The 26,646-nt window shown below is 24.9% G+C and overlaps 1 protein-coding gene across 8 annotated transcripts in view; it reads left to right on the top strand.

The window, feature by feature from the left end:
• LOC100205608 (polycystin-1-like protein 2) overlaps nt 1-21,969 on the top strand; it is a 125,778-nt gene extending 103,809 nt beyond the window's left edge. Inside the window, exons 24-34 of one of the 8 annotated variants that reach the window (XR_010640297.1) lie at nt 2,316-2,499; nt 2,594-2,811; nt 3,385-3,493; nt 7,924-8,243; nt 9,259-9,454; nt 9,556-10,194; nt 10,304-10,582; nt 11,655-11,771; nt 16,571-16,840; nt 18,974-19,126; nt 21,522-21,969. Coding sequence is in view for 5 of the 8 variants with exons in the window: in XM_065804155.1 (XP_065660227.1) it covers nt 2,316-2,499; nt 2,594-2,811; nt 3,385-3,493; nt 7,924-8,243; nt 9,259-9,454; nt 9,556-10,194; nt 10,304-10,582; nt 16,571-16,840; nt 18,974-19,126; nt 21,522-21,727 (2,574 nt within the window). In the remaining 3 variants the exon portion in view is untranslated. Of the gene's footprint in view, nt 1-2,315; nt 2,500-2,593; nt 2,812-3,384; nt 3,494-7,923; nt 8,244-9,258; nt 9,455-9,555; nt 10,195-10,303; nt 10,583-11,654; nt 11,772-16,570; nt 16,841-18,370; nt 19,127-19,791; nt 21,184-21,521 lie in introns of those variants that run through there. The other 7 variants (XR_010640299.1, XR_010640298.1, XM_065804155.1 and 4 more) reach the window with 7 other exon arrangements.
• Nucleotides 21,970-26,646: the final 4,677 nt, after the last annotated feature.

Here is a 26,646-nt window from a genome sequence, read left to right as displayed (position 1 = left end):
GTGTTTTATAACGGGTAGTTACCATTATGTTCAATGTATAATTCGTATGAAAACAACATGTCAAATACTGTTACGTTTTCATGCAAATTTTTTTGTTGAATATAACAGGAATTACTTTAATGTATAGCATTATGTTTTTGAAAAATAAAACGGGTATTTTTTTTTTTACAGCGTAACATGTTTAGTATTATAAAAGTAAAAGAATTATTTTATTTGAGTTGAATCGGAAGTCAGGAATGCTAAAAAATGAGTAAATTTAATTCTACACTTTCATTACTTTCATAACTTTCTTGTTTTTTCCTTTTTTGTTCATTTCGAAAAAAAATTTAGTTACTTTGATGTTGCAGAACCTTTTAGATATTGCAGAGTCTTTTTATCTTTGTGTCAATATCCTTCAATAGCTGTTTTAATTGTGCTAGTGTTAGCTACAGTTATTTATGTTGTTTTAACAATTCTAAAACTATAACTTTTGACAGCTTTGATTATTACGCATTTAGATGGCTTTAATTATAACTGATATATTTAGATGGCTTTAATTATAACAGTTTTTTTTTGTTAATACATGTTTTATAATATATTGCAGTGGTTTTGCTGCAAATGTTCAGTAGTATATATTAAAGAGAATGGTGATATTGAAATAATTAACTATGAAACTTGTAACATGAATATTTGGTTTCTAAGTTTTATCTGTACTAATAAACTCTACATATTGAATCCACATAATCATATTGAATCCACATAAGTATACATATTGAATCCACATAAGTATATAACTATCTTATTATTTTATGTAAATTTATTTGTTTATTTTTGCTTTATTTATTGTTTTTTTTTTTATTTGTTTTATTTATTGCATTTGTTACTCTTTTCTTTGTAAATAAAAGGTTTTATTTGCAAAGAAAAGATACAGTTTAAGTTACTAGATAAAGTTTATAAAAAAAGGGTTTTTTTTATAATTTTTTTTTTATTTTTATTATTATTTCTTTTGATTTTTAAAATATTATTTACCTCCCCAAGACAAATTCACTTTCTTGACTGTACTGGCCACCCCATATGAACACACTCCTTTTTTTTGTTTTTTTTGTCTTACTTTACAAAATTATTAAAAAAATTGGTCTAAAAATATACCTTCAATTGTGATCATAGTGGTGTAATTATAGTATAAACTTTATTATAGTATAAGTTTTTATTTTTAGAGGTTTAAAAATTTTGAATTTTGTACAGCAGTATCTTTTATATATATATATATATATATATATATATATATATATATATATATATATATATATATATATATATATATATATATATATATATATATATATATATATATATATACGATTTTGAAAATTTTTGAAATTTGATTTGCCTGAGCAGCAAATCAATATCTTTTGGTGAAAAAAGAACCTTACTCTTTTTTTTTTTAGTTAAGATGAGTTCTTGAGGTTCCTCTTTGGATTTTAAATTTTTGATGGGTCCTAATATTGTTTAAATTTTTTTTTTCTAAACTATATTAAATTGATACTTAAAAGAAGCAAAATAATATGCTGATTTTGAAAATAAAATTTGTTTTTATTAAAAAATTAAAATTAAAAAAGTAGAGTTGTTTTTTTCATTAAAAACCCCCGTCCTCAACAAAACAGGGGTTTTGAGGTATATTTTTGCAAGTATTTTTTTCACTAAAAATTTTTTTAATAAAATTATTATTTATGAAACAAGCATTTTTTTCTGCTTTTTTTGAGTCCAAGGTTGATATGGTTTAGAAAGAAAAAAAATTCAAAAATATTAGGACCTGTAAAGAATTTAAATTCCAAAGAGGACCCTCAAGATCTCATCAAAATCAAAAAATATTTTTTTACTTTTATCTTATAGTTAATAGACATTGATTCGTGTCTCAGTAATATTGGTTTTTAAACTCTTTTTTTTTTTGCTATATATATATATATATATATATATATATATATATATATATATATATATATATATATATATATATATATATATATATATATATATATATATATATATATATATATATATAGTATATATAGCAGTATCTTTTATATATAGCATATATATATATATATATATATATATATATATATATATATATATATATATATATATATATATATATATATATATATATATATATATATATATATATATATATATATATATATATATATATATATATATATATATATATATATATATATATATATGTATGTATATATTTTTTTTACAATTCAAATATAACTGCTCTTTTCTGTAATAATTCTTTTAAAAATTTGTCAAGCTTTTTTGATTTTTAGGTTTATGTAGCTTTAATTAGTACATGTATCACCATACCTGTGAATATTATTCTTGTTCAACTGTTTCGAACAATAAAACCATTTGAAAATATAATAAAAGAAAATTCAAATGAAGTCCAACATTGGAATGAAGTTGATGAATTGCAAGAAGAAATTTATTCTTCTTCGGAGTTTGTTAACAGCAGTAAGTACTGAGGTTTTATAACATTTGAAAAAAACAACTTTGTTTAAATAGTTTTTTGGGGTATAATTTAGTTTAAATGAAATCTTTGTTGCAGGCTCAAATAAAAAAACAACAACAATTCTAATCGAAAAAGACAAACCATCTCTATTAAAAGAAGAGAAAAAAAAGTATCTACCACCATGGTGTTTGTACATAGCATGGTTTATTTGTGTTAGCAGCATTTTTGGTTGTGGTTTCATTATTTTGTTAAATGGAATGGCTTTTGGAAATAAAAAATCTTTAAATTGGCTATCTAGTGTATCTATTGGATTTGTATGCTTTATTATTATTATTACTATTATTATTATTATCATTATTATTATTTTCATATAATACTATTTTATTTGTGTACACACAATTTTATCAAGCACATTTTTTATATGATTGCCTTGTTTTTATATAGTTGCTATGTTTTTATATAAATGTTATGTTTTTATATAGTTGCTATGTTTTCATATAAGTGTTATGCATATTAAATATTGTACACATTTCACACAAATAAAATGAAAAGAACAAAAATGAAATGATTGAAAAGAACACATGAGGTACATAAGGCTGTAGATTTTAAAAATAAAAATTTAAAATTTTAAAAAGTTGTGTATGGTTTTAACGTAGGTATTTTATAAATTTATAAAATAAAAAAATTTTGGAATCTATCTATGGTAAAGTTGAATTATCAAAACATATTTTTATTAAGTTGCTATTAAAATTAATAAAAAAGATATACCCTTATATAATTTAATATATAAGTCAATATTTAGTGGTTGCTATGGTAACATAATAAGTTATTTTCTAAATTATTATTATTAAATTTTTTTTTAAAGTTTCAAAAACATTTTTTTTTAGGTGAAAGACATATTCTTTATTCAACCAATAAAAATTTTCTTTTTGTCAATTTTTGTGGCTCTTATAGTAAAAAAAATTGAAGAAGAATCATGTGAAGTAGAAAAACAAGGTAGACATTTACTTACTAGAAATTCACTTTATTTTCTCCGGATTCTGTTCTGTTGAAACTCATAATAAATTTTCATACTTTTTGATATACATAAATAAATTTTAAATACATTTTAGTTTAAAATACTTTTTGCACCAGGAATGTTTTATTGCATACCCATCCACATTTGTACAATAGCCATAAAAGTTCTGTATTTCTCAAAATGCGTAAGGTTTTGGATGGTTTGGTAAGCTAAAAAGTTATAAATTACATAACAATAATAATAGCAATTATAATAATGATAATAATAATATTAATAATAGTAACAATAATAATAATAGTAATAAAATACAATGATAATTTTTGTAATGATAAGTTTTAGAATTCAAAAAAGAAAATGATATTGTTAGGCACTATAAATATATAGATATATATATATATATATATATACATATATATATATATATATATATATATATATATATATATATATATATATATATATATATATATATATATATATATATACATATATAAATATATATGTATATATATATGTATCTATACATTATACATATATATATATATATATATATATATATATATATATATATATATATATATATATATATATATATATATGTATATGCATATATATATATATATATGTATATGTATATATATAATAATATGTATATGTATATGTATATATATATATATATATATTTATATATATATAAATATATATATATATATATATATATATATATATATATATATATATATATATATATATATATATATATATATATATATATATATATATATATATATATATATATATATATATATACACAGGGTGTTAGCCAGGAATACATCTTTGATAGTATTTTTTCATTATTGGAAACATTTATTGTTATTCAAAATTAGGGGAATTTTTATTGATATGAGGTCATTGAATTTTGGGAATTCAGCCTTATACGTGGTGCCATTAGGCTGGCTAACACTTTGATATATATATATATGTGTGTGTGTATATATATATATATATATATATATATATATATATATATATATATATATATATATATATATATATGTATATATATTAAACTCTTTTTTTTTGTAACTTTTAAAAGTAACAGCTTGCTAAAAAGCATCTGGAGGATATTTAAAGTACTAATTATCTGTTGCAATAAGTTTGATTATAATAATTTTTTTTATATATGTTTTACTAATAGTATTTCTATTTTTCTCTTTGCAAAATGTGAACCTGCAAAAAGTCCCACTTTACAATTTATATATTCATATAGTCTTTTACTGGAGGAGAAAAGATAAAGATTGTAGAGCAAGATAACGATTGATAGTCGACTTACAAGGTTGCAAATTGTATAAATCAGGAAAGCAAGATAAAAGAAGCAAATTCCAAAGAACTAATGTTCGAGAAAAAAACTAAAGAAATAAAAGTTTTTAGAGTACTTAGGAACAGTCACAAAAAAAGGATGAGAGTTGATTGAATGAAAACTAACACAAGAATAAATTTTAGTAGATGGCACAAGAGACGCTAGCTCTTTTAAGCAGTGCCCATTATAGTATTCATAGAAAAAAGAAAGAGAAGCAATATTACGACGATGTTATAATGGTTGGAGGTTGACTGCAAGAGCAGGTCCAACTATGTTTATAATGCATTTTTACACCTTGTCTAAAAAAAAAAGGTCATCATTAGAAGATTCGCTTCAGATATGGAAACAGTATTCCATACAAGGACAGATCTGAGATTTATAGAGATAGAGAATAGAATCCAGAGTAAAAAAGTGTCGAGCTCGAAAAAGAGATGCAACCGTTGTGGATGCTAATTTTGCAATGGATTTGATGTATGGTTTCTAAGAAAGATCGAAAGTAAGGGTTAGTCCAAAAAGATGAAGGGTAGATGACTCATTGAGTGCATTACCGTTCATAAATATAGGAGAATCTAAATTATTGCAATAAAGATTGGCTGAAAAAAATTGAGTTTTATCTGAATTAAAGATCACCAGTCACTGTGAGCTCCTTGCTGTAGCAAAAGTGATATCCTTTTCAAGCTCAGATGCCCCATCCAAGCAATCAGAGAGTGTTGGCTTCTTATCACGACAAGAATAAATGGTAGTATCATCAGCAAACAATGTCACCTTAGATGTGAGAACATATGGAAGATTGTTAAAGTAAATTCAAAAGAGTATAGGGCCAAGGATTGAACCTTGAGGAACCCCTGTTTGTTAATTAAAGATATAAAAACCTTGCTTATGATAGGAAGAAAACTAATGGGATGGTAGTTAGATGATCAGACCGCTCTCCAGAATTTTTGAAAATAGAGATAACAGATGCCACTTTCCAGCAGGCTGGAAAATTAGACTCTGATAAGCACTTATTAAATAGTTTGAAAATATAGACAATACCTCGGAGAACACCTCTGCAAGACTTTAACAGTTATGCTGTCCGAATATCAAACTGTAGAAGAGTCTAAGCAGGAAATCACTTTTGATACAGAAGCTGAAGTGATACGAATGTCAAGGAACGGATCAACCTGTTTCACGGCTATATCAGGTAGAACGCAACTAATGGAATTAAGAGATGATATTGATGAAAAGTTCTTAGCAAACAATTCAGCTTTGTCTTTAGGTAAGGTGGCAAAGTCTAAATCATACAAGAGAGGTGTAACTACAGACTTGCCCTTATTATTGATACTGTTAAAGATTCTCATGAAGTCATGAGAGCCTAATTTTTGTGGTGAAAAAGGAGGTTTCATGACCTGAGAATAGTGGGCTTCGGCGTAAGACAAAACCTTTTTACTATGGTTTCTAGCAGTAATAAACAGACGTCTGTTTTCAGGAGAATTGTTTTGTTGATAGATATAGAATTGATGGTTTAGATTGGAAATTGCAGCAGCACAATGTCTGGAAAAATTTTGGAGAAGAGTGTTGCTTGATTTAGAATTGTCAAGAGGGAATAAAAGATTCCATGTCAGCCAAGAAGTTATGTATGAATTACAATTGTCAACAAGAAGATGAAAGATTTCTACCCAAGGGCCATCACAAAGAAAATCACGAAAAGAGACCCAGTCAGCTTTAAGGTAGTTGTAAGTGGTACAATGATAGGGGGCTTCAGATGATGAAGAAGAATGAGATAATAGTTATAAACTGTGATCAGAAGCACCTTAGGTTGAATGTGGAGAAACTGAGCTCTGACTAGGATCGGAAACAAGACATAGGTCGAGTAGAGAAGTTAAATGATTCGGGTTGTCTGGAATGCAAGTTGGAAAGTTGACTATTTGAGTTAGAGATTGAGAAAGGCATAAGTTGTGGGCGTTAGTGCCTGCAGAGTCACTGACACTAGAGCCAAGCCATTTAGTGTGGTGAGCATTAAAGTCATCAAAAACAACAATATTGACTGATGGATAAAGAGTGAGGGCCTGGTTAATTTGATCAGAAATAACATCAAAAAGAGTGCAGTCTTGAGATGAAGGAAAGCGATATATAACAAAGAGAAAGGTGATAGAGTGAAGTGGTGCTAAATGTAAGCACATAAAAGAATAGTCTTTGGATTCAAACCTAGTTTTACAACAAATGGGTGAATTCTTACAAATGTAAATTCCCAGGCCAAGCATGTGACTATTAGAGTCTTTACAATTCAAAGGAAGATAACCATCAACACTAAGATCACAAGATGAGACAGCTGAACTCAAGTTAGTCTCACAAAGAGCAAGTAGGTCTGTTGAACTTTGCAAGAGATAAACTCAACAGAAGAAAAGTTACTTCGAAGACCACAAACATTAGTGAATGATGTGATGACGATGTTTTTTTTTGTTTCATAGTTTTTAGGTTTTTTTTAGGTACTTTATTCATTTTTAAATTTATTAAAGAACTTGACTCAAAGTATAGGCAGTACTCAGTACACTATATACTCACTATACTCAGAATATTGCCCAAGCAATTGCTGCATTACTATTTATAAACCCTAAGCCACTTTAATTAACCCACTATTAATAAATTCTAATATATATATATATATATATATATGTGTGTGTGTGTGTGTGTGTGTGTGTGTGTGTGTGTGTGTGTGTGTGTGTGTGTGTGTGTGTGTGTGTGTGTGTGTGTGTATACATACACACATTGTTATCATAAAATTATTGCCAAGTAAAATCTATTTGAAATAATTACAATTTCTGATTTATTTAGGGATTAAGAAATATTTAAAATCCTAAATTAAATTTTAACATATATGTTAAAATTTAATTTTAAAACTTTTAAAAATTGTAAAACTTTTTTATGCTACTTTTATGGTGTTTTTTATTGGCTATATGACAAGAAAAGATTTTGCTTTTTATCAAACTTGTTATGTTGAAGAACTTATTTTCTCTAAATAATATAGTATAATTTTTTCCATTTTGATGTAAATATGCATATTCTTTTAAGGTAAGATGTTAGCTCGTGATGAAAATTGGCTCCATAAATCAAAAAATAAAGCAACAATTTTTGATCGAGTTGATATTGAGTTTAAACCACCTGATTCCACTACAATATCAAAGATGCGAGAGATAGGATTTAAGAACATGAAGATGTACTCAATAATTCAAGAAATTGTTTTGTACTTTTTTTATGCAATTTTGGTGTTTTTCATTGGCTATATGACACGTGAGGATTTTGCTTTTTATCAAACTCGCAATGTCGAAGAACTTTTTAATTTACGATTGAGGCATGGAGTATCATATCCTGATGGTACAGTTTTTAACCAGGTTTTCTTTACTGTATTTTTGTTTACTTAATTTATCTAATATCCTACAGAGCTGTTACTTATAGTTCTTTTGGAATTATTCATATTAAATTTTTGGAAGTGAGCACCAACTAATTAAATTTAGTTACAACCAGCTACTTTATGACTACTGCTTAGCTACTTTATGATATAACTATATATTTATGTTAAAACTACATTTTTACTAATTTGAAATTGAAAATGCTATTTCTATTGTCATATTTCTACTATTTAACAGTCCTGTGTTTTTTCTGAATTAAGGTTGCTATAAGTCCAAAATATTTTTAATATAACTCGTATTTTGATAAAAACTCATTTATATTATAAAATGTTTAAAAAAATAGTTCATCATTCTCTCTTTGTGTGATAATTTACAAAGTGTGAAGCTGCCCACTTCACATTCATAGTTTGAATTTTTCCTTACCTAGTGTTTATTAGATGCTATTAGCCTTTTCTAAGCATTAAAAATATGGTTTGAATAAAATGTATTTATAAATATTATAATTTTTAAGCCATCTTTTTTTCATTCTCAAGATCCCCTATTTTGAACTTTCTCCACTGTGACAGGATTTACAGAGACTTTTTTAATTCTAATCAAAACAAAACTCAATTGTTTTCTGCTAATAATTATTGACTAAAACAAAACTCAATTGTTTTCTGTTGGTTTATAATTATTATTTTCTGCTGCTTAATAGTTATTGTTTTCTGCTGCTTAATAATAATTTACAAAAAAAAACTCAAATGTTTTCATCTAATAATAATATTGACCAAAACAAAACTTTGTTCATTTCATATCTTTATTTAAATTAACTTAAATTAAGTTTGTCTGCAGTCTTGCAGCAAGTGAGTGATTTGTTAATATTTTGATATTAAAAAAACCAAGTTTTATAGTTTTTTATAGTTTTCTTATATATGCAAGATTTTTTTTTTTTCTTTTTAAATAAAACTTTTTTTAAGATACTAGATTTGATACTTTTATAAATGGTAACAAATTTTAGATTCAATCATCAAAAGATTTTTGGCCATGGATGGAAAACCTTTTCTTACCACAAGTTTACCCTGATCCTTGGTATAATTTGAGTGGTTTTAATGGGAATTCAGAAACTAAAAATTTTCCTGGAAAACTGTTTTTAAATGATCTTAACTCAAAGATTGTGAATGGAATAAGAATTCGACAAGTTCGTGTGCTTCCAAGTAAGGAATATATATTAAAAATTGTTTTGAAGGTATCATTTTTAATTTTGTTGGTTAACAAATTAATACATGCAAAAGTTAAACTTTTACTTTTCTAATAGATTCCTGCATTAAAGCTGAATCGATTGTTGGTTATTTGGAGCTTGATTGTTTGTCTCCATATAAATCTATAGTTGAAGAAACACAGGATTTTTATTTTAACTGGTCACTTCCAATAAAATACAAATCTGCTATCAATCCATCAACAATGCCTTGGAGATATCAAACTTGGAAAGATCTAGATGGGTACCCATATGCAGCTGATTTGAATACGTATTATGGTGGAGGTTATGTCATAGAGTTTTTTCCAAAGTGGAAAAACCTGTACACACTAGATAAAGCAAAAAAACTTAGGTGGATTGATAGACAAACGCGAGCTATAATAATCGAGTTTGCTTTGTTTAATCCTGCTACAAATTACTTTAGCATGGTCACAATGGTTTTGGAATTTCTTGCTTCTGGTGGAGTTTTGCCTGATTTTTCTGTACATACATTTAAGCTGTATTCTTCAACAAAAGGAACAGGCTTTGCTATGTTGGGTTCTCAAATTTTGTTTATTATAATGATGTTGTTGTTTTCTATTCGTGAATGTCGTTTTTTATATCGATCTGGTTGGAGGTACTTTCTTGAGTTTTGGAATTTAGTAGAAATTGCCTTAATACTTTTATCCATTGTTGCTGTAGGATTTTTCTTTTATAAAAGTATTTTTATTTTTTGTTTAAACTTTATTTTAACTGTTGTTTTTTTATTTTTTATAAACTTTTAACAATTAGTTAATTGTTATTAATTTTGATAATTTGATTAATGAAGATCATTTGGCCAAAGTGTTATTACAAAGAATGCCGGCTAAAAAACCACAATCATTTATCAACTTTCAATTTGCATCTTACTGGGATTTAACATATTTGTACATTGTGTCAGTCATTGTTTTTTTTGTAACTTTGAAGTTCATCAAACTTTTGCGATTTAATCGTCGTGTTTCAATGCTTTCTTCTACATTAAAAGCTGCATGGTATCCTTTGTCAATGTTTGGAATTATATTATTCATTGTTCTATGTTCAGTTATATCTTCTGCTAGCATTGTGTTTGGTATAGTTTAATAGTTTAAAATAATTTTTTATAAGTTATACTTGATTAATTATATGGTTAATTGCCCATTTGTTTGAGGGGACAACTGATCATTTATAATTTTTTTTGACAAAATGAATAGTGGTTCATTGCTCTCCTCTTGTGAGTCTTTTAATTGGTCCAAGGATGGGGGTGATGTCCAACACCTATATTAACTCTTATATCAATTGAATAGAGGGTTTAAAATAAAACTAAACATATTGGCGTAAACTTTTTGATGTAAACCTTAACATATTTAAAGTATATTTTAATCAATCAATCAATTTAAGATTTTTTTAAATTAATTTAAGATTTTACATTTTAAGATTAATTAAGTTTTTACATTCAAGGATGTTTACAAATAGTAAATTTACTAATATAACCTAAACACCTACTAATGTTAATAATATCTAATTAAAATAATTATAATGCTAATTTTCAAAATATATAATAGTGATAATAAACTTTATAACATAAAAATAGCGATGTTAATAATAATAATAATAATAATAATAATAATAATAATAATAATAATAATAATAATAATAGTAATAGTAATGATAATAATAATAATAATTAAAAAAATACTAATAGTATAAATAATAACAACAATAAATATAATTTAGATATCAATAATAGTAGTAATTATAAAAAATTATACTGTAATAATATTACGATATTAATATAAGATCAGCAATAATGACAGTAATAAAAATAATAATTATTAATAATAATTACTATAATAATTACTATAATACTAATAGTAATAATAACAACAATATTAATATTAGTAATGATAGTTAAAAGTAGTTAATAATAGTAATTTAAATATTTATAAAAATAACAATAAGCAATAATAATGACAACAAAATATATTATAGAAATTAAAAAAACAATACTAAAGACAACAAAAGTTGATTATAGAAATTATTAACATTAACTGTATTTTTTTAATAAAAAGTAAATAAACTGGTTTTAAAGGTTGAAAACGAATTGAGAGCTTTTAGTTCATAAGGAATATTGTTCTAAGTTCTAATGCTTTGATATTTTATAGATTTATTCCCATAATTATGAAAGCGGTGTTTAGGGACAGATAGGCTTAAATTACTAATGGAACAGAGATGATAACGAGTGTTGGGACTTTTGGAAAAGAAATTGATGAAAGTTAAAGGTAGGTTATTGTGTTGGTGGTTTCAGACAAATTGACAGTTTAAAAGTTGAATATAATCACAAAGTTTTAATACTTTGGAAGTTAGGTAAAACACATTAGGATTAAAATTAGTACTCTGGAAATAAATAATTTTTAAAGCCTTATTACAAGCTCTTATTAGGCTATTCTACTTAAAAATCTTTTTGTAAGTGGGATAGCCTAATAAGAACTTGTTGATGGGACTGCCCCCATACTTGGCATGTATATCTAAGATGTGAGCCGTAACAAGCATGGTGTATGTTCAAGAGTGTCTCAAGATTAACATAATGACAAATTTTAGCCAACATCCATTAGATCTACTTAGTTTCATTGCAAAGTCTTTACAGTGGGATAAAAAGGAAAGATTTGAATCAATTTTTATACCAATATATTTAATTGAGTAAACATGTTCAATTTTTTTGCCACTTAATCTAAAGTTCATATGTTTATAGATTTTTGTCTTGTTTGATTTTTAAAAAATGAGTTCAGTTTTATTAGAGTTTAGAAAAAGCTTGTTGGAGCAAAGCCACTGAACTACATTGGCAAGATCATGGTTAATGTGTTTGTTAACTTTTTTAATGGATTTATTAATTAGCATTAGATTAGTATCATCAGCAAATTGGTAAACACTTTACTGATGTGATTACTAAAGTGGTAAACAGTAGCAAACTTAATGGATGTATGAAGATCATTAATGTAAAGAAGGAAAAGCAATGGTCTCAATACTGAACCCTGAGGAGCACCATTAGAACATTTTACAAGGGTAGAGTTTGAGTCATCAACAGAAACAAATTGTGTTCTTTCATTTAAATATGTAGAAAACCATTTAAGGAGTATGCCTCTGATCCCATAATGTTCTGATTTTTTCAACAAAGTTCAACGATCTACTATATCAAGCGCTTTCTATAAATCAACAAATACACCACATGCAAAATATTTATTATCAATTGCTTTACTAATCAGTTCGCTCATTTCATTGTAGTGATTTGCACGAAATCCATACTGATGGGTGTAAAAGCATTTAAATTTTTCAAAAAAAGCGTAGAGCCTATTTTTTACGTCGGCTTCTCAAAGAGTTTACCTATATTAGAAAGCAGGGAGAGGGGTCAGTAATTAGTGAAATCTAGTAGAGAGCCTTTTTTAAATATTGGAATAACTTTTTCAACTTTAAAAATATCTGGGAAAATACCACTTTTAAATGAGATTCATTAACATCATCATCTTTTTTAATGGAGAGTTCCCAGTTGATATCAGAAATTTTTTCAATAAATGTACTTTTATTAAATTTTTTGAAGCATCGTCTGTAAGTTTTTACATTTTTGGGGTAGTTTGGTATGCCAAGAATGCAAATAAATTGTGCCATGTGGTCTGAAATTGAAATCCCATGAGAAAAATCTTTTTTTTTTGATACTTAACTTTTCAAGTAGAGGAGTTAAGTGGGAAGAAGTAAATTCATGTTGATTCATTGAGGGATGGCGATAAATGCAGCCAGCTATTATATTTGATTCACAAGATTTTGCAATTTTAACAAAAAGACTCTAAATATTTAGAAGAGTTAATCATACAATCATTGCAAACTATGTTTAGAAGAGTTAATCATAGAATCATTGCAAACTATGTTTAGAAGAGTTAATCATACAATCATTGCAAACTATGTTTAGAAGAGTTAATCATACAATCATTGCAAACTATGTTTAGAAAAGTTAATCCTACAATCATTGCAAACTATGTTGAGAAGAGTTAATCATACAATCATTGCAAACTATGTTTAGAAGAGTTAATCATACAATCATTGCAAACTATGTTTAGAAGAGTTAATCATACAATCATTGCAAACGTATTTTAAATTTGAGAGTAAGTATAAAAGTGCTCCCCCTTTTTTAGCCTCAGTAGGGCAATGGTCAATATTAAACCCATTTATGTATATATCAGTTATATCTGTATCGCTTATATAAAAATTAGATTTTGTAATACCTATTGCTAAAGAAAATTATTAAAAGAGCTGATAAGACCACAGAGTTAGTCAATGTGGAATGGTAGAGAAGCGATGTTAAGATGAATATATAGTTCTGAATTGGGAAGCATTGAGTTTTATTGAGATCAATAATATCATAGTACTTGCAATTAACAGAACTGGGAAATTTATTTAGATCTTTAAAGATATTTTTATGATTACTTGGAGTCTCAAAAGAATTTAATGAACTAGTAAATATATTCTTGCATAATAATGTTAACTTAAGCTCCAACTTGAAAATCGAGCTATAGACCATACTCTTTGATAAACAGCTATGACATTACAAATCTGACAAGTCATTCAAAAGAAGATTATAAAAGTGTGCAACAATATGGTTACACTTTGCATGGACCCATGAGTTACAAAGATCAAATTGGATGGCTCTTTGATTGTCAGTTATATTTTTATGATATATATATATATATATATATATATATATATATATATATATATATATATATATATATATATATATATATATATATATATATATATATATATATATATATATATATATATATATATATATATATGTACATGCAGTATTAACTAGTTAAAGTGAAAGTCTGAAATAAAGTTTAAAAAAAAAAATGCAAAGTAAAAGACTAAATTTAATTATTTAAAACTTGGATAACTGTTGGCAGGAGTAACCGAAAAATGATTTTCATAACAATGTAAAGAATTAAGAACAATGATAGAATAAAGTGATTAACACTGATACAATGATAGAACATATATACTGAACAATGATAGAACTGATAGATACTGAGCAATGATAGAGCAAAGTGATTAACAAGGTAACTAAAAACTATGACAACAAAAAATATTGAATATAAAAAAACTAATAGTTCTATAATAATATACTATATTAATAATATATACTAATAATGATATAACTACTGTTAACTGCTACCAATAATAATATTATTAACAAAGATACTAAAACAACAATAAATAAAAATAAGTCAATATTAAATAATTTATTAACATATAATATTAAAAATATATGTAATAAATAAAATAACTAGGTATCAAATGATGACTAAAAATAAATACTATTAACTATAAATAAATAATATAATGTGAGAAAACAAATAACAATATAATGACTGTAAAATAATAACTAATGATTTATTGTAATCATGATTACAAATTATATTTTTAAAAAAAAAAAAAAAAAAGTTATATAAAAAAAAACAATCTTCTAGCTCTACTTTTGCTTTTTTTTCTTTCTTTTTTAATTGATTATATAATTCTTCTTATCTTTTATTTCTTTTTATTTCTTTTTTTATTTAAGTTTATGAAGTGTTCTTTTTTTTTTTTTTTTCAAATAAATACATTGCTAAATTGGTTTCAATTTTTCATATCAACTAGATTTTCATTCAGTTTTTTTCAAACTTTCGTAACCACTAGATTTATAACATAAAATTTATATCAGTATTAATATTGCTATTTTAAATTTTCCTAATATATAGATATTTTGAAAAGTATAACTTTACTTCCCTAAAATTTTTTCTTTTTCTGATATTTTTGTAGGTGGAACAGTGTTGTTAGTGCCAAAAATTTGTTTATGCGCTTGTGCTCATGCTTTCCATTTTTAAAATGTTTTAAATAATGGAAAACTTATTTACTAATGAGGATTGTTCTTTGCACACCATTTCTAATTCTAATTAAAATTTCCAACTCATTCTTTTAATGTCTATTGAAATTTTTAATAAGAGTTTTTGATAAGAGCTCATTTTATTTATAGAAAAGTTGGATTTAATTGTATTTAATTATTATGGCTAAACTATTATAACTAACTAATAAGTAAAATACAATAATAATAAAATATAATAGTATAGAATATAGATATAATATAAATAAATATAATAATATCTATAAATTAATTTAAAAAAAAGTTATTTTTTGATATTACATTTTATAATATTTTATATTATATATACATAAAGTATTTTTTTATTATTTGATTAATCGTTTTATTTTAAACTAATTATTAATTAGTTTTACATTTTGAAAGAACATAACCACTAAAAAGATTGTTTAATTCACCTTAAAGAAACATATCTTGTCACTTATATATAATGTGACTGGTATTGAAATTTTTATTTGAGATAAGCTTTCTTAATAATAATTTATTCACTTCATAAATTATCTAAGTATTTGAGACAGAATTTTTATAGAAAATAAGACAGCATTATAACAATAACATTTGGTTACTCATAGTTTTTTTTATCAAAGTGAATACAGATCTTTTTATTTTAGATGTTTACTAGATATTACTCAAGTAAACATCTAAGATTAAAAGAAAATTAATATTAACAATACCTTGGAAATCAGTACTTATCTATTACTGCTACCTTGGTAATATCTATTGTTTTCGCGTAATGTGGAAACTGAGTAAACTTTTTGCCTGCTTCAATGGCAACTCCTGATGTAACCAAAGTAATACTACAATTCCTTCTCTTGTGCCAAACTCTTTATCTTTTAGACAGATATCAGATACATCTTTGAATTTATCTAATTTGTCTGAATTAAGTTTATATTGAGTTTTTCTGATGAGTATTTATATTTACAGTGTTTTTAAGTTTGTTTTGCATGTTAGTTACAACTGTTAATGTTGAAACAATTCTTTTTTTAATTAAATTTCTATTATTAAATAAAAATAAAGTAATATGAGTATATATTAAATTGTATGTATAAATATATATGAAGTATATAAAATATTGTATATATACCATATATAATGTGAAAAAAATATTTTTAGGTACGCTGTTAGAAGGATATCAGAACTACTTTAAAACTATTGCATCAATAATTTCATTATTATTGGGAAAATTCAGTTATAGTCAATTTGAAAATGCTAACTCTGTTCTTGGTCCAGTTTTCTTTTTTGGTTTTAATGTGATGGTAAATTGGATAATTATGAACATGTTTTTATCTATTCTTAATGATGTTTTTGCGGTAGTCTGTACAAATCTTGAATACCAAAATAATGATTATGAGATGGTCAATTTTATTATGGAGCATTTTAAAGGTGTTATTTTTTTGTATATCTTTTTATTTTATTTTATTTTTTATTTATAGTTAAACTTTCAATTTAACTATTATTATATTATTCAGTTTAACTATTAACAGATTATTAATTTTTTAATTTCTTTTTAATAATTTGTTTGTTATACAGCATTTTAAAGATAGCTGTTTTTTAAATATATCATTGTTATATTTTATTAACTGTGCCTTCTAATAGATTTGCATTTCTAAATTTATAGTCCTTTAGTTATTGTAGAAGTTTGTATTGAGTGGTTTTTCTGCAAGCAAGTAGTTTATGGTCTTAGTCTTGATGGTCATTAGCTGTATTTTTGCATGTCTACTTTATTTCCAAAAGCATTTTGGCATTGTTAATAAGGACATCATTTCAACTCCTTATGGGAGAATTAGTGAAAGTGATGTTTATTATTTAGGCATGACAGTTAGGCTCACTGAATAATTCTTGAATCTTCTGCAATAGTATAGAAGCTTGGAACAGCATATAAGGTTTGAAAATAGGAATAGCAAATAACCCTGAAAAATAATGTAATCTCAAAAGTTTGCTATGTAGAGGAAGAAAATAACATATGGATGTTATATTTTATACCCATATATTATGTTTATCAAGTTGACTAATGCAAGATTTAAATTTTGCAAGTTTGAATATAACTGCAGTTATCAATATTTTACTTTTGCGTTCTTAAATAATTAATTCATTTGCTTGAGAGTGTTCAAAAATCCAACATTAAAAAATTCAACACATTGCCTTATAATAAAAATCTTTTAAAGTAGAATTATTTTAAAGCAAAAAAATAATTTATATTTTTAAAACAAATTTACTTGTCAAACATAATTTGACATGGATTAACTCAGAACTTTAAAAGTTCCGAGTTACATTACTGAGTTAATGCTATTATTTATTTTAATTATATTGTTTATTTATTCTATTTGGGCTAGAAAATTAGAATGAAATTTTAACATGAGATATTCAAAAAAAAAACTACATAAACTTTTAAATCTAGAAGAACTTTTTTTCTTCTTAATAATCATATTAAAAAATTATTTAATAAAAAATAAATAATAAATAGTTATCAATCAATTATTAACAGCAAACCAACTGCCCACTGTTGGAAATATGTTGAGATAATACTTATTCATAAAACCTGAAAAAAGTTATAGGTTATTAAAGCTTTACACTCCTTGCGCAAGGAAATTTATAAAAAGTTTTATTAAAATTATGACAAAAAAAGAAGAAAATGAGATACAGAAAAGGTTTTTTTTTACCGTTATACAAATAATTTAATAAGTAATATACGCTTGCTAAAAACAAAAAACACATGCTTAATTTCTATAATCACATTTAAAATAGTGAGGATTATTTCCAAGTTTCCAAGTAGCACTAATACATTGTATGTGTATGGCACCTCATACACATTTAACATATTAGTGCTACTTGACAATCACTTTTTAAATGTGATTGTAGAAAGTAAGCATATCCTTTTGCTTTTAAACAAGTATATATTATTAAATTGTTTAGATCAACCTGACAGATGAGATAAATATTTGCTCATGATTTATTAGCAGGATTAGGATCATAGACACCAGTCTCCTCAGAGTTGCTATTACCACTTAAAATAAATACAATCAATACATAGAACCATGGTTGCATAAAACACAAGTTGCATAGAACACTGGTTACATAAAACAAAGGTTCCATAAAAAGCTGGTTGCATAAAACACTGGTTGCGTAGAAAATTGGTTGCATAGAACACTAGTTAACATAACAGATAATTTAGATTTTTTTTTTTACATTAGTTTTTTGTCAAAAGTTGTGCAACATTACTAGTTTAGTATGATTATTTTTTGTTTGAAGATTTTTTATATTAAAAGTTGTAATAATATGCTTTTTTTTTTGTCACATTTTTGTTGTCTTTAAGAGCTGTCATTTCTTTTATATTTTACAACTATTTATTTATTAAAATTTTAATAAAACTCTAAGTTTTATATTTATATCACTTAATTTCATATTTTAAAAAGTTTAATCATCACAAAAATGCTGTATATTTCTTAGTATATTTCTTATAAATTTTTTTTTATTCTTGTTTTATATATGAAATTCAGTTTCTTTTTTACATATAAGATTGGCTCGGATGGCATTCTTCAAACGAAACAGAGCTTAAGTTGGCTATTGAAAAAAAGGTGTTTGGCGCTGATAAAAATAATCTACTACCTGTCCATTACAAAAAAAAGTCAAAATTTAGCAAAAATAAAGTAAAAATTAACTTCAACAAAGGTAAACAGTCATTGAAAAAAAAAATTAAAGCGAAACAGTTAATAATGATAAATTAAAATTAATTGTTTAAACAAAGTTGATGCGCATAAAGCTATTGTTTCAAACTTGTGTATATATATATGTGTATATTTATATATGTATATATATATACATATATTTATATATACACATATACATATATTTATATATACACATATACATATATATATATATATATATTTACACATATATATAAGTATATATACACATATAAGTATATATATATATATGTATATACATATATATTTTTTATATGTATGTGTGTTTATATATGTATATGTGTATATATAAATATACATATATACATATATTCATATATACACATATACATATAATTATACACATATGCATTCATATATATACTCACATATATATAAATATATATATATGTGTGTATATACATATATATTTTTTTATATACATGTGTATATATATATATGTGTGTATATATATGTATATGTGTATATATAAATATATTTATACATATATTTATATATACACATATGCATATATATATATATATATATACATATACATACATTTATATATACACATATACATATATATGTATATACGTATACATATATACATAAATACATACATACATACATTTTTTTGTTTTAAAGATTTTAGGTCCAATAAAAACACATTGACGCCTCTAGACAGTTTCAAGACAGACAATGCCAGATAGTTTTAAATAATACAGCAGTGTTACAACTGATAGGAGATCAAAATTCTGATATCTTGAATTTGGCAAATAAGACACTTAAACAGCAAACAAACTCTAAGAATTTTCAGAACTTCTCGAGATTTCAATAGTTTTTTTAACGATGTTCCTATGGGAAATTCCTGAAAATTCCTCCAAGTGGAGGGATTTTCAGGCTTTTGAAGCAAATGAGGCAGCCATTACACTTTGAAAATTGATTTGTAGCCAGTTTAAGTTGTCAAAATATAAAAACGGGGGCTTTTTTATTCTTGAATAGAAGACTGTAAAATATGTTTATTCACTGTCAATATTTACCTAAAACCTCGAGTGGAACCATCGTTCATAAGATCTGAATTAGGAAAAACTTTCAGTTATTAGATGATTATCGCGACAAGCAAATTGAAGCTTTTTAAAAAACTAAAACTTAATCATAAATGTATTGCAGTTACTAATTAGAGTGCAGAGGGAAGAGTGGTTTGTATTTAAAACTATAACTGGCTCATGACACGTGATAAAGGTCAGCTTCAGTTCCTCATGCAGGTTGTATTTGAGCACACAAATAACAAATAAACAAAAAGTGAACATTTTGATGTTTGTTATATTTTAATAATGATTCAATACTTCTTATATTAATTTAGAACTCTAGAATGTTAAAGATTAATTTCACCATGTAGCAAATTTTTATTTGCATAGTGTAATCAAGGCAGAACTTTACTTCTGTGACCGGGACAACAGTATTTTGAAGTCTGAGTGATTTCGAATACTAAATATTCTTTTAGAATATTTCTGAACTGCTAGAAATGTCCAGAAGAATTTTCCAAAATGTTCCAGAATTTTAAAGAAATCTTTTTAGAACTTCCAAAAGTATTCATACATTTATAAAAGCAAAAGTAATTGGATTTAATATTTCACTTCGTGTTATTATTCAGTAAAGAAATAACGATATAGGCGCAAGCAATGATTGCGTTAACAGGGCGTTATTCAATATATGTTTGGTTCATAAAATTAATATTGAGACCATAATCAAATCCTTCCAATATTGCGCCTGTTGCAATTTTATATTAGCATTGAATTTCATAGATAAAATCATGAGCTATATTATCCGAGGTAGCCAAGATTATTTGCTACTTGGGACTGTTCGCTAGGGTACCTATTGGATACAAATTAATTATGCCTGAATGTTAAGCCAGAATCCAACCACCGCCAAATTTTTAGTCAACCTCAACTGTGCTCTCATACAAATAGTTACGTAAGCTTTCTAATGTAACCTCTATCGTTCATGTAAGGGATATTTATGTAAACTAAACGTAATGTAAGTTTGTAAATTTTTATTTCATTGTTGTATTTTTAAATGTTGACACGTCTGCTCTATAAATTACTTAAGTAAGCAGTTGCTTAATGCTTTTTTTTATTTATATTGATCTAATTTATCATTAGTAAATTTTTTGTTTATATAAATATTTTGTCTACAAACAGTATATAATAATAATAATAATAATAAAATAATAATAGTAATAATAATAATAATAATAATAATAATATATATATATATATATATATATATATATATATATATATATATATATATATATATATATATATATATATATATATATATATATACATATCTATAACAATGTAATTTTTTAGTGAAAAATAAAAGGTATTTTGATTTGAAAATTCTGCTCGACGAGAAATTATCTAAGTTACGTGATTATTTGGATGAAAGCGAACTTGACACTGAAGCAGACGGAACCCTTTGTAAGTTTATCAACTGCATTAACCTCCTCTCATTTGATGACACCGAAGAAGTAAAAAAAATGAACGAAGCTATAACCATGGAAGTTAAAAATTAGCAAATAATGGCGATCAATCAAGTACAAATAATAATGAAATTTTTTTTTGATTTATCATAAAGTTGATATTTTGTTTAATACAATATCATAAAAGGAACTTACGATATAAGAAAAATCAATTGAGATTTGTAAAACAGAATAAAGTGAATAATTGAGCTTGCAATTAAACTTGAAGAATTTGAAGAAGGAACTTTAGTTAAAAATGTAATAAATTACAAATAAATACGTTTGTATGTTAGCTATTTTTTTGTTTGTTTTGTATGTTTGCTATTCTTTTGAAATGTTTGCAAACTTTTGCAATTATTACTAATCATGACGCAAGTGAGCAATCATATCTAGTTAATACTTTATACGGCGGTTAATAAATGCTTTGAAAACTATGAAGTTGATCAATAGATTAAATGTTTAAAAATTACCTAGTTCTTTAAAAAATTGGAACCCGCTTTTGTAGTCTTCCATTCTTAATTTGGTATTAATGAAAAGATTGACGTAAAAAAAGATATAATTTTGCTTCAAGTAAAAACCTTTTTTTGATAAAGATTTTTTTTCTTACAAGGCTGCAAGTAACCACTAATTAAGTTGGGGTTTTATAAAAAGTAAAAAAAGGAATTAAAAAAAGGAAAAAGGTCGACACAAGACTTAAGAATCTATAAATTGTTTAGTCAGGAAGACATTAAACGCAAAATCTTCAAAGGATTGATGTTTGAGGAAACCCTAGTTAAATAGCAAAAAAGTTTATGGCTTATAAAATTCTTCAGCTACTCCATTATTAATGGATAGACGTCTAAATCAATATCAATCATTCTACCCTTATTTGAATAGTATAAAAAACCTTTGGTCCAAACAACTCTTGTGGTATTAGCATTATATATATTTTTACAAAAATTTTTCAATATAATTTTAAGATTTATTCTATAAAACACTTGAATTCTAATGATATGCTCGAAAATTAGAGATACTCACCCCAATTTGGATTTAGTACTAACTGTTCAAAGCTAAATGCTGAACTTCTAATAAATAGAACTATTAAACATTGCAACAATTTATCAGTGTACTTATGTTCTTGAGGTGCAGAATGAAACTTATATGGCTGTAACTGCGATGCAATTTGAAAAATTATTCTTTGACAAAAATCGTATGTGTAATCAAACCTGTATATATATGTAATAGAACTCGGATTTGCTCACTCAAGTTCCATTAAATATATATATATCATTAGCAGTGCCTATCTAAACTTACGGTATATAAATAAAACAATAGTTGTTAAAACGATTATCCATTAATAAAAAAAAACTAAATATAATAGGAAAGAGTGTGGTAAAATCATTATTAAATGTTTTGAAGTACAATTTGAACTATATAAATTCAATATTTAAATTCCAAAAAATATCAAATTGTTGGGGAAAGTTGTACTGAGTAGATCTTTTGATAAATAAAAATTTAGAAACCTGTTAGATTTGACTTACTCTGGTTTTAATGATATCTGACAGAAGAAATTTTTATACTATGATCAAAATAAAATACCTTTATACTACATAATTAACAGGATTCCTCGAGGCTCTACTAAGAACCGCTATTGTTTATATTGTACATAATCTATTTTTTGTTTGCTTATAAATCCAATCTTTTTTGTTCTCAAAGAAATATTAAATAGTTTTGTAAAGGTAATGAGTGTACAGGTTTGCACTTTTTTTTTATTGCTTCAATTAATAATTAAGTACGATCATGTCGTCTACTGATAAAGTCAACGTAATGATAAATTGAATTAATATTAAGCTTTGATTTTTTAAACTATTTGATTATCTTGAACATTTTATTTCTTAATAGTTTAAATAATGGTTAACGTAAATTAACAAAGTTTGAACGGAAGGAAGATAAAGAGTGGTGTTCTGAAATTTTTAAAATTATTTATTAATTTAATTTTTAAACGCTGCTTCATTTTCAGCAACTTTTTCCTATGTGTGTATGTGTATATATACAAAATAAATATTTATTGACCATTAGTATACCATAAAAAACTGCAGAAAAAAAAAGCTATAATTTCAACTCCAAAACTAAAGAAAACTTTAACAGTATACCGTCAAAGCATATCAGATCAATAGATAATGGAATATTCTTTGTTCTTATTAACTTCAGTACATTTATGAGGCATAGAATAAAAAAATTTGTCAATTTAAACTTGTTTTATTTGTGATTGAAGTTCCATATACAGTTCTTCAGTATTTTGAAAACGACTATCCAAACGTATTTTATCATTAAGTTATTTTCATATGTTTTCTATAAGATTTAGATAAAGAGATTGAGCAAGTCATTCCATTACAGTTATTTTATTTGTATCATACCATGTTTTAACGCGTTATCGATGTATTTTCATTTAAAAACAGTTTTTTAGATAATTTTACAATAAACTCAAATATCAGCCATTGCCTGAAAAATAAGGACTAAATAAGGGAATTCTGGAAGTGATATCTTTAAATTGTCTTTATTTTCAGATATTTTGTGAAAATAATGAAATTAGGCCACTAGTCAATTTATTTTTGAAATTTATTATTTATTACTGAGATATTGGGTCCCGAAATTTAGCTTTTTTTTTGAAAATATTTGTTGATTGCAACTTTGAGGGCAATTTAAGCAACACGAGGATGAGAAACGTATTTCTTTTTTTATTTAGCTGCTAATTAGAGTAGATTTCTACAATTAAAATAAAAATTGAACAATTACACTTTTTTGTTGTCTAGAAATTATGGTTCAAAACCTACTGTTTTTTGAAGGAATATATTCAACTTACATACATTATAGGCCTTTTTTTTTTTTTTAAACATATTTGCGCTCAAGGATGTTAACAAACAATATAAAACTACACTTTACAACTCAAAAATATTTTAAATTCAAAATAAATATTTTTTAAAAAATTGTTTTTTTTTTCAAAAAAAAGTTTGAAAAAATAATGTAAATATGTTGATTTGACGTACTACTTTTGCAAAATAAAGATGCAAAAACAATCAAATTAACAAAATTTAAAAAACTAAAGCTCTGTTAGATAAGTAAATATATCTCTTTTTTCAACATGTACGCGTATACACATTTCTTTAGTGATATAAATAAAGTAACAATTATATAAAAAGTGAGTTTAGTGATATAAATAACTGTTTTAATGATATAAAAAGTGAGTTTAGTGATATAAATAGTTTTGTTTCCAAAGTACAGGTTTTACCAACGATGAATTCCTTCACTTGTTAAGAATGTTTAATATTTTTATCTTGCTCTGCAAGCTGTTGTCAGATTCCAGATCCTACCCAAGTCAGCGAAAAAAACAAGCTCTTGCAGTTTATCTGATTTATTTAAAGACTAGCCTTGATCAAAATTCAATTGCTTGTTAATTTGATTTGTCCTGTCGACTGAAAATTCAGAGTTATTGCCATCAGATAAGTCTTGCTTAATGCTAATTTTATTGGCAAAAATTTAGGAGTAAAATTACAATCACGAAAAGATTAACTATTAAATAGCACAACAATGATCAAAGAATCGTTTGACTTAAAAGACAAACAGCAAGCAATTATAGTATATGGTTCTTATTTATTCTGTGAAAAATGTTAAAGTAATTCTTTACAAAGAAATTGTACAGTGGGCAAAAAAAAAAGACGTTTAGTATAGCCTTTTGTAGTATGCAATGCAAATGGTTTTATTATTTATGGACCTTTTACTGCAACTATTAATGACAACAACTTAAGTGATAATTTTAAAACAAAATGCAGTTTAAGAGAACTAGTACAGTCCAATGATTTATTAGTTTCAGAAGATAGAGGTAAATGCTACTAAAGTATCGGGAATTTATTAAATATTTGTCAAACATCGATATTCAAGAACCACTAATGTCTTGGGTGGCTGATTTTCTGGTTTAAGAACGTGTGATTGTTGTAGTCACATTGCTTGCATCATTTTATATTTGTGTTTTGGAAGGTATTTGTTAAAACTTTCAAATCCCGGCTCAAGGCTAATATTTTTTTACGAAGTGAAAATGGATTAGAATGTGAATCTCAAAAAGAAATATTAGAACAGAATGAAACTATAAAACGAGATATGTCAATGAGTTTATATTAGATTTTGTTTTCTCTAAGAAAACAAAATCTAATGTAGAATTAAATATAGTTAGTTCTGAATTAAGTATTTCACCATTGAATAGGAAACTTGAAAAAATAATTAATGAATTGCACTTTAGATTGTTTTTAAAGCATTTATCAAAATGGGGTGGCTGGTTTTTGTTAAGGGGTATATATATATATATATATATGTATATATATATATATATATATATATATATATATATATATATATATATATATATATATATATATATATATATATATACATACATATATATATATATATATATATATATATATATATATATATATATATATATACATATATATATATATATATATATATATATATATGTATATATTAGGGTGCATTGAAAAACAGAACTTTTTTAAAATTGCCTTGTAATAGCTCTAAATATATGCTATATAATAAAATATCACTGAATTAACAAAAAATTTCGAAATTAAAATATTTTCAGAATTGCCTCTAGTCCCTTGAACATTTTAGGGCCCCTAATATTCTGGGAAAAAAAATTCTTCACAAGTAGATCAACGTGGTACTCAAAAGAAGCAAAATTTTATAAAATATTCCTAAAATATTCAAGGGACAAGAGGCAACTCTAAAAATATTTTAATTTCAAAATTTTTTATTAATTCAGTGTTATTTTATTATATAGCATATATTTAGAGCTATTACAAGGCAATTTTAAAAAAATTCTGTTTTTCAATGCACCCTAATCTCTCTCTCTCTCTCTCTCTCTCTCTCTCTCTCTCTATATATATATATATATATATATATATATATATATATATATA

This window comes from Hydra vulgaris, chromosome 08 (assembly GCF_038396675.1).
Source record: "Hydra vulgaris chromosome 08, alternate assembly HydraT2T_AEP".
NCBI classification, from domain to species: domain Eukaryota; kingdom Metazoa; phylum Cnidaria; class Hydrozoa; order Anthoathecata; family Hydridae; genus Hydra; species Hydra vulgaris.
The sequence above is the reverse complement of the archived record's forward strand: the minus strand, read 5'-3'. Positions and strand labels throughout refer to the sequence as shown.